This window comes from Drosophila takahashii, chromosome 3R, assembly GCF_030179915.1.
Source record: "Drosophila takahashii strain IR98-3 E-12201 chromosome 3R, DtakHiC1v2, whole genome shotgun sequence".
NCBI classification, from domain to species: Eukaryota; Metazoa; Arthropoda; class Insecta; order Diptera; family Drosophilidae; genus Drosophila; species Drosophila takahashii.
This window is the reverse complement of record NC_091681.1, coordinates 3,474,149-3,483,720: the sequence shown is the minus strand read 5'-3', so window position 1 is coordinate 3,483,720 and position 9,572 is coordinate 3,474,149. Positions and strand designations below refer to the sequence as shown.

Sequence of the window (9,572 nt, the reverse complement as noted above, 5' to 3'; positions counted from 1 at the left end):
ACTTCTAGTTTTGGACCCAAAGTGCACTCTACGAAACTCAATTCTTAGTGTGATTGGTCATCAAGTGACGTCAACAGGAGCGATGAAATTGTCATATGCTCGATTTGGCAATTTAAATCAATCGTCTGCAGCGGATACTAAGATTTCAAATTTAAATAATTCATTGAAGTTGAGTTATAATGAGCTAAATGATCTTAGTAAGGAATTACTTCCCAGGCTCAAAATAAAAATGCCAACAGAGATCATTGATCTACCACACCACCACATAAGTGCCTATGTTGCCTTGGTTTTGTCACTCGGAGTCATAGTCGTTTACTTGTGGAAACGATTCCAAAAGAAGACACCTCCACAAACGTCATCATCTTCAAAGGACATCGAACTAGCAGAACAACCTCGGTTACTCAGCTCATCAAGGATGCACCATCTGATGCCTTCGTCCGACGCCTTTGAGATCAACATTGGATGATGTTGAACACCTGTTCAACGGCCGGGAGTATGTTAGCGCCTGCACTTGAGTCCCTAAGATGTCAACAGCAGCCACAGCCAGCACCAGCTCAAACCCCGCTACCTGCCGTTCCAGCATTCTATTTTTACTAACCCTAGCCTATTAATCCCTTGCATGGGAGACAAATTGTATGACTTTGTATTTCTGTATATCTTAGAACCTAAGTGATGCAATGTATTTATAACTAACAAACCCCCATGCGATACCTTCGCCATGGTGGCCCCCTTGACTCTGAAATCATGTATATAAACCCCAGATATTCCCAAATAAAATCAGTACTCAAGCAATACTTGTGTATTCAACATCTCCGAGTTAACCCAATTCAAGTGTTGGTTTAGCGGCCTACTGTCACTAGATTATGTTCTAGGGGCAACCTAAAATTATAAAACAATAAAAAGTAATTCTACGAACAGTATTTTTAACGAATTTATTTTGATTTCCTAAGGTATTGCGTTGCATTTTTTGGGAGCCCGCCGAGAGAGCGAAACCCAGAGAGCGGATGCCAAGAGAGCAACGGCCGAGAGAGCAACAGCCAAGAAATGGGGAAGGGTAGTGCTGTAGGGCAAGGGGAGGGGAAAGAGGCAATTTAAGTTAAATTTGTTTTGGATTTTAAAAACTTAAACTCCGATCAAAACGATTTTCGATCAATAGTCAGTCCTGTGGATCAAATGCTTAGGTTTTATTTTTCATTTGGTAGCAGAAGTAAGTACCTTCTTAATTTCCACCATGGAAGAAAATAGAAAATTACTACAAATGCTGTAAGCAAAGCCAAATGTTTCCAAGTTAAATATTAATCTTAAGATTCGAACTTTTGACCAAATACGTATGTACATATGTATATTTGAATATGTTTTGATTTGCTTATATGTATATACAATACATGTACATACACACACTTAGGATGTTCAATTGCGTTGCAAACATTGTATAGTGTAAAAGTGTAAATCAATGCCAACAACAATTTCTATACAAAATAGTTTTCAAAAGTAGGCCTTTAAATTATTTGAAATGGGGCGCATATTTTGTCTCTTTTTGCTCGTATACGTTTTTCACAAGTGCATTCACCTGCGCTAGAGAGAGACGGAAGATGTGCTAGGCAGAATTGAAAGTTCTAGAAAGCCTCTTCTAGAAAGAGATCCCTGGGTAAAAATCGAGCGGCGAAAAGCAATATGCGTTCTTAATATTTCTATTAAGTTGTTTAGCTGAGTAACGGGTATCTAATAGTCGAGGCACTCGACTATAGCGTTCTCTCTTGTTAAATGTAAAATTAAACAATTTTTAAATGTAAAATTAAACAATTTTTAAGAGAATTGTCCAGCTAAGCGCTTAGCTAGACCGCGCAACACAGCTAAGAAGAAGAGCGTCGCATAACAGCTGTCCCTTGTTGTTGTTTTCGGCTGCTGCAGCGAGTCATCGGCTGCGTCCGATCGTAATTCAGTTCGTTTACTACCTCTCGCCTTTTCGTTTCGCATGCAAACGGCAAGCATTTGGCCTGCCGTCCTTGCAATCATTGAATTGAACTCATCAAACTTTGTACATACATTCGCCAATAAACAACGAATACTTATATTGTTAATTCGGACAATTTGTTTGTATTCAGTGGTTTAGTTATTGGATTCTCGAGCGCCGTATTGGGCAAAAGTGCTAGTGAAAAAGCTCATTCTAGCCGCAATATTTGGTGACCCCGACGTGATAGCAATTCGGCTATCAAATTAACAAATAATTAAAAATCAGTGCGAGCGTGCATTTTAGAATTGTCGCACACATTCATACGCGCATACAGTGAACGGGTTCAAATACAGTTTCGTGAACACCGGTCTCGCTGCAACGGTTCTTATCATCTGTATCTCATTCCACCTTCTTCGCGCCCGCGGCAACTGTACTCGCGTTCGAATTCGACTTTGGTGTTGAGTGCTAACAGAACATTGCGGTAAACTATGTCGGACGAAGAAGTGGGAAGTGAGACGCCGACGCAAAACAGGGTGTCTTTTAACAAACGCAAAGTAAATGCCCTTATTAAGCGAGTGCAAAGTATTAGCAATGAGCTTTCCCAAGGCGCTATTGGGGAGCTTAGTACCATTGATTTAAAAGTGCGTCTAAATTTAATAAACCAATTAGCAACTGTGATAGAATAAGTTGCACTCCGAATAGTTTGTAGTTTAAGTTTATGATCTTTATTTTATAGAACCGGCTTCTTCCACAGCTAAACACAAAGTGAATCGCACAGTCCACGTTCTCTCTTCCGCCCGCTCCTTCGTAAGAGCGGGACGGATATATGTATACAATTTATCTCTTAAGCTAGAGTGAAAGCTAGAAAGGGATGACCATATTACATTTCCAGTTTACAGTTATAATTACAGTTAACTTTATCGTTTAATTTAAAGTATAGTGAGTCTAAAAGAGAGTGTATGTGTGTCGGTATGTGTATGGGTGTGTGTGAGGGTATTTTTTTTTTTTTTTTTTAATCAGTCTGTTTATTATGGGGAATGGGTTTATAGAGATCTGGGAGTGGTGTGTACAGAGTTTTTTACATGGAAAATATAGTAAGACAGAGAATATAGAAGAAGAATTTGGTTCCTGATATCCCTGCGGGACTACCGCGTGGCTTTGCTTCGCAGGGTCAGGATTTACTCTGGGGCTCAGGGGCTCATCTCAAGGTCCCTCGTCGAACTTCGTCTCGAGCTGTCTCTATTTTCCGTAGGGTCTTCATGACTACGGCGGCATAGTTGCTCATCTGGGCCCAGAACTCTTCATCCGAGATCATGCGGTCTCCCAGGGCAACAGGGTCCCTGGTCTCGCCTAGGAATTCTTCCCTTTCACGCTCAAACCGTGGGCAGGTGAAGATCACGTGCTCGGCGGTCTCCTCCACTCCACATTGGGGGCAGTTGAAGCCCATGTCCGCTTAGGATCTGCGTTAGCCAGAAGTTTACTTCTCCTTTTCCTCTTTGCATCCACCTCTTAATGTCGGGAATGACCTGGAAGGTCCAGCGTCCTTTCGTGGATTGCTGCCAGCGGGCCTGCCATGCTCCTAAGCTCCTTTCCCTCGCCCTAGTTTTGATGTCGCGTCTCTGTAGGGGAGTGCATCGCCTTTCAAGCGCTTTGACTTTTTCGTGAATCTCCCTAGCCTCGATTGCCAGAAGGTCTATAGGGACCATTCCGGAGATCACAAGGGCTGCCTCATCCGATACCGTGCGGAATCCGGAGCAGACTCTTAGAGCGCATAGCCTGTAGGTTGATACCAGGCCCTTTATATACGACTCTGTGCCAACAGCTTCGGCCCATATAGGGGCGGCATAAAGCATTGTTGCCCAAATTACCGACTGCAGAAGGAGTCGACGCCCTTGTTTTGGTCTTCTTGTGTTAAGCATTATACGCGATAGAGCTCTAGCGGCATTTGCGGCCTTTTTGTTCGCTTCGAACAGGTGCTCCCTGAATGACAGTCTCGTGTCTATCAAGACTCCCAAGTAGCGTATTGCTCTTGCTGAGCGTATATAGGAGCCTCCAACTTGGATGCTCGCAGTCTCGACCGCCTTACAGCTGGATATGAGGACCGCCTCGGTTTTGTGGTGCGCTATGCTGAGACCTACCGACGAGAGCCACTCTTCGATAATTGCCACTGCTTCGTTTCCGAGTTGCTCTGCTTCCGGAATGGTTTTGGCCACGCTGGTTCTTCCTGGTAGTGCCAACCATAGAACTCCGTCGTACATTGCATTCCAGAGCAGCGGTCCAAGAACAGATCCTTGGGGTACTCCACAAGTAATCTTGTGCTCCATCGTCCCTCTGTCCGTGTCGTAGAGTAGGGTGCGGTCGCTGAAGTAAGACTGAACGATGCCTACTAGGGTTTCCGGTACTCCTAGTTGTCGGATTGGTTCCAGTGTAGCATCCCAGCGCGCTGAGTTGAAGGCATTTCTAATATCCAGGGTCACGACTAGGCAGTACTCCTTACTGCCTCCCCGCCATCTTGTACCTTCTATTGCCTTCGAAGCGATGTCCTTTACTGTCGAGATTGCATCCACCGTTGATCTTGCCTTCCCGAAGCCGAACTGCATGGGTGACAGGTCCCCGGCTGCTGAGATGGCTTCCTGCAGTCTGTTGCTGATGCACATTGCATTCCAGAGCAGCGGTCCAAGAACAGATCCTTGGGGTACTCCACAAGTAATCTTGTGCTCCATCGTCCCTCTGTCCGTGTCGTAGAGTAGGGTGCGGTCGCTGAAGTAAGACTGAACGATGCCTACTAGGGTTTCCGGTACTCCTAGTTGTCGGATTGCTTCCAGTGTAGCATCCCAGCGCGCTGAGTTGAAGGCATTTCTAATATCCAGGGTCCCGACTAGGCAGTACTCCTTACTGCCTCCCCGCCATCTTGTACCTTCTATTGCCTTCGAAGCGATGTCCTTTACTGTCGAGATTGCATCCACCGTTGATCTTGCCTTCCTGAAGCCGAACTGCATGGGTGACAGGTCCCCGGCTGCTGAGATGGCTTCCTGCAGTCTGTTGCTGATGCACCGTTCTAGAGCCTTGCCTACATGGTCGATCAGGCATATTGGCCTGTACGACGACGGGTTCTCTGGCGGTTTGTTCGGCTTGGGTAGCAGGACCAGCTTCTGGATCTTCCACCGCTTTGGGAAGGTATTTTCCCCGAGGCAATGGTTGAAGACGTCAGCGAATGCTTCAGGGTGCTCGAGCATCGCCAGCTTTACTGCCCTGTCCGGGATGCCGTCCGGACCTGGAGCCTTTCCTACGGGCAGGTCCCTGGCTACCTTCAGTATTTCATCCGGTTGGACAATACTCAGAGATGTAGCTGCTGCTGCTACCTGTTCGCGCTGTGGAACTGGGCGCACTGTTGGAAACAGGTGCTCTACTATCTCCTTCGTTTTGTTGGCTTCGCCTGCGGCGAGGGGTTTTGCCTGGCTCATCTTTTTGACCACCACTTTGTATGCTGAACCCCAGGGGTCCTGGTCGGCTGCATCGCACAGTTCCAGGAAGCATTTTCGCTTTGTCAGCTTGATGAGTCTCTTTAATACTCTGCTGGTTTCGGCGTATTCCTGCCTCCTGAGCTCAAGGTTTATGCGACCTCTCGCCCTCTGATGTAGCCTTCTGGCGCGCAGGCACTCGCTACGGGCTGCTGCAATCTCTTCTGTCCACCAGTAGACCGGTTCTAGGTCATGCTGGCTCTGCATGCCGTTGCCATGGCTTCCATTAGCTTCTCAGAGCTCCTCTCCACGTGCTCGCCCAAATCCGGGTCTCTCCATGTCCTGCGGAACGCGTCCTCCTGGAGCGTCTTTGGATTGAAGCGGCTGTGTGTTGGGGCTGATGCTGGCGGTCTATTTCGCGTTATTTCGCAGATTATGGCCTTGTGGTCGCTCGCGGAGTAGATCTCTCCAAGGCGCCATCGTGCTTGTTGAAACAGCGAGCTGCTGCAGAAGGTGAGGTCCACGACTGAGCCGGCTCCGCTTCTTCTGAAAGTGTGTTCCGATCCTGTGTTTAGTAGGGCTACATCGAGTGACGCGATGGTTTCGAGCAGGGTTTTCCCTCTCGCGTTCGTGTAGGCCGATCCCCACTCCTCTGCCCATGCGTTAAAGTTCCCAGCAATGACCACGTTCCTCTTTCCCCGTGCATCATCCACCAATTCGTCCAGAACTGATGTAAAGTCCGGGAGGGTGAGGCGCGGTGGCAGGTAGCAACTATACATGAGGAACTCGTTCACCATGGCCCGGATGAAGTAGGATCCGACGCGCACTTGTTGGGGTCGGGATGAGCCGATCGTCCAGATAGCTGTACACTTCTTCGCATCCAAAATGTAGTTCTGCCCGGCGGTCTTTTTGTATGGCTCACTGATCAGCGCTACGTCCGCATGGATTTCGCGCACGGTCTGGCTTAGCAGATCATGCGCGGCTTCGCAGTGGTTGATGTTAATCTGGATGATCTTCACCTCTCCGACGATTTTTTGCTCATGGGGCATCTCCTGCTGCCCGCGATGTGCTTCACGTCTGCCTTCCTAGCTCGGTCGCAAAGAAAGCATTTTGCTTCCTGCGAGCAGTCAGCGACCTTATGCCCGGGTTGCCCGCACTTCAGGCAGCAGTCGCTGCGGTCTACTCCGCTCTTGCACCGGAGCGCTATATGCCCAAACTCAAGGCACTTGTAGCACCTCCGTTCGGATGCCCTTTCTCGGACCCGGCAGCTCGACCAGCCCACCTTTACCCTCCCTTCTGCGAGGAGTTTTGCTGCTATTTGCGGCGCAAGTGCGAGCACCGCCATTTTTGTGCCCGCGTAAGCCGGGCGAAGCGCTTTGACGCTTGAAACGTCCACCTGGTGGCCCGTTAGGGCGTGCACGGCTGCTGCTACCTCCTCCTTGGTGGTCAGGTCGTCTAAGTCGCGTACTTCAACGTGGGCCTCTTCCACAACTGTCCGGACGCAAGCCAGGTCTCCAAGGACGTTGCCTAAGCTTTCCTTGATGGACTGGGTGTCCTCCCTTGATGCGCCATCCAGTTCCAGGAGGAGATCTCCCTTTGCTGTGCGCTTGATCCGGCGAACGTTCTTACGCACATCTTCCAGCTTGTTGTCCTCTCTCCTCGTTACCAGGTTGAGGATTTCGCTGTAAGAGTGCCCTTCAGTTCCCTTAATGATAAGGGCGTCAGGGCGGACCCTCTTGCTCGGCTTGCTCTTCTTCGGAGCCGTCTGCTCGGACGTCCTTGTCCGGACTCTGCACCACTCCGTGAGGGACCTTCCTGGCTCTGGCCCACGGGTGTTTGCCTCTCTGGCAACTTGGCTGTATGAAGCTAGGCCTGGCGTTGTCTGCGTAGCCGTGCGGGTTTTCAGCACCGCCGATTCCTCAACTTGCGCGCTGAGCTCTATCTGGATCTCCTTGATGCTCATCAGAGTATCTTTCATACTCTGGTTTATATGGCGCACCGCCGGCTTCTTCTCGATGCATGCAGCTATCAATCCATCTATGAGGCTTTCCAAGTCCTTCACCAGCACCATTTGGGATTTTTGGCGCTTGGTCTTCTTGGCCTTCTCTGGGCTTGAAGGGCTCGTGGGCTCCCTGCCCCTTTTTGGCGTCTCGCTTTCTCCGGTCTGCTCGAAAGGAAACATTTCCCCAGCCAGGACCGGCGGCGCTGAAGGTGGGGGCGTTCGACCGACCTTCGGCCGTTTGTCGAAACCCGTGAGGCTGCCGACTTCCGCCGCGGAGTCCATCGGTAAGCCTCTTAGCGGTCGCCCCTACCGTTGGCTGCTAATCGGTGAATTTCTTTTCGGTAGAACTCCCTCGCTGGCCGAGAAATTTCTTTCCGGCGCTCGATGGGGGTTTCACCGCCTAGGCCGCCTAGCGGTGGGGTTGGATGACAGTGCGATCCTTTGTCTTTACCTCTATTGTGCTACCGTCGAAGAATTCAAACCGAAATTCGCCTTGGCGGGCTTTGTTGTAAAGCAGTGTCGCGCTGTCAAAAGCTCTTGGCTGCGACACCTAGCAGAGCGACTACGGGTGTCTCCGATGTGGCAGCACTGGCCAAAAATGGCAGCACTGGCCAGGTGGCCGCACTGGCCTCTAGTGCGGCGGGGTGGCAACGCTGGCCTTGATCAGCTGGGCTCTGCTCGGGGTTTCTCAACACTAATCAGCTGTGATCGTGGGAGAAAAAACCGTGGAAAGGAGGAAAAACCAAAAGCAGATGCAGAAAAAGCGGAAAAAGCGGAAAAACGCGGGATTTGGATTACCCCCCGGCCCTGCCTCCTCTGTCCAGCAGAGAGATGCTCAGGGGCAACTTTCCGGATCTCGGCGGCTGTAGATTGGAGGATCTCACCCTGTGTTGGTTGCGTGAGTACCAAGCTTGCCGAGGTGCAGCAGTTTTCCTTTTTTTTGCAGCTGGGATTCCGATGCCCAAGAAGATTTACGGGAGAGCTACTTGAAAACACGTCCGCGCACTTTGAATATCACGCACATCTCCGTGTGAGGGTATGTGTATTTCTTAATACTTTCGAAATTACATAGGGTCCTTTGTTCTTTGGAATTAGTTTTCTTGATACACCTGCTGTGCTATCGAAATTCTTGACCATTACATAATCTCCTTTTTTATATTCTGACGGTTTACTGGCTGTCTCATCATACTGCAGTTTGTTGTAGGCTTGTGCTTTTTCCTGACATTTTTCTGCTTCGATCCTAATGGTTGTCAAATCTCTGTCTATCGGTTCACTGTACAATTCTTCTAATTTATCTTTCAACTCGTCTACTATTTTTCCTCTTTGTTCTAAACCAAATAACATTTTGCTTGGACATTGTCTAATGCTGCGGTGCTGTGTGTTATTTAATACATGTTCTACTTTATCTATTACCAAGTCCCAGTATATACCTTTTTCTGGTTCTGTCAGTTTTGCTATCATTGGTCCTAGGCTTCTGTTGATTCTTTCGACCTGGCCGTTTGCTTGGGGCGATCCCGTCGCTATCTTCATATGCTTAAAATAAAATCCATAATGCCATAAAATCGTCAAACTCTTTAGACGTGAAACAGCCTCCTCTATCTGAAATTATGCATTTGGGCTTGCTATACGCTCTAAAATAATCCTTAAGGGCTAAGATAACTTCCCGGGTATTTGTTGTTTTTGTTGTATATAAACGTACAAACTTTGTGAACCCGTCAACGACGACAAATATGTGTTTCTTTGATCTGCCCGAATCGACTGGACCATAATGATCAATGTGGATAAGTTCAAAGGGTTTGCTGCCCTTTGGAATTGAATGTAGGAATCCTTCTTTACCTATTTTGGGGGAAAATGCTATACATTTTAAACAGTTGTTGTTTAGACATTTATCCTTGGCATTTGGAAACCAATAACTTTTACCAATTATGTCTAACATTTTGTCTCTTCCTATGTGACCGATCTCATTGTGGTACTTAAAAAGAATATGCTCTTCCATATCTGTAGGTACGTAGAATAATAACCTGCCATCGTTGCTTTTCCTATAAATTATTCCGTTTCTCATCTCGAATAATTTGTGCTCATTTTCCTCTAACTGATTTTTTATCACTTGTATTTTTGGATCTTTGGCTTGGCAAATAACCAGATTGTCTTCGAA

General features: G+C 48.0%; 1 protein-coding gene across 1 annotated transcript; it reads right to left on the bottom strand.

Annotated features, from left to right (window-relative positions):
- Positions 1-3,152: 3,152 nt before the first annotated feature.
- On the bottom strand, positions 3,153-7,699 carry LOC123002450 (uncharacterized). Its single transcript, XM_070216048.1, has 4 exons — positions 6,599-7,699; positions 5,727-6,500; positions 3,436-5,676; positions 3,153-3,365 (listed from the first exon to the last, which is right to left on the bottom strand). The coding sequence occupies exons 1-4, from the start codon at positions 7,697-7,699 to the stop codon at positions 3,153-3,155; spliced, it is 4,329 nt and encodes a 1,442-aa protein (XP_070072149.1).
- Between the last annotated feature and the right edge of the window lie 1,873 nt (positions 7,700-9,572).

What these genes read in the sequence shown, in the direction of transcription:
- LOC123002450 (XM_070216048.1), bottom strand. Translation starts at nt 7,699, where the DNA reads ATGGACTCCGCGGCGGAAGTCGGCAGCCTCACGGGTTTCGACAAACGG. An exon ending in CGCTCCGGTGCAAGAGCGGA is followed by an intron (nt 6,501 to 6,598) that starts GTAGACCGCAGC and finishes CGACCGAGCTAG; the next exon opens with GAAGGCAGACGTGAAGCACA. An exon ending in ACCCGGATTTGGGCGAGCAC is followed by an intron (nt 5,677 to 5,726) that starts GTGGAGAGGAGC and finishes AACGGCATGCAG; the next exon opens with AGCCAGCATGACCTAGAACC.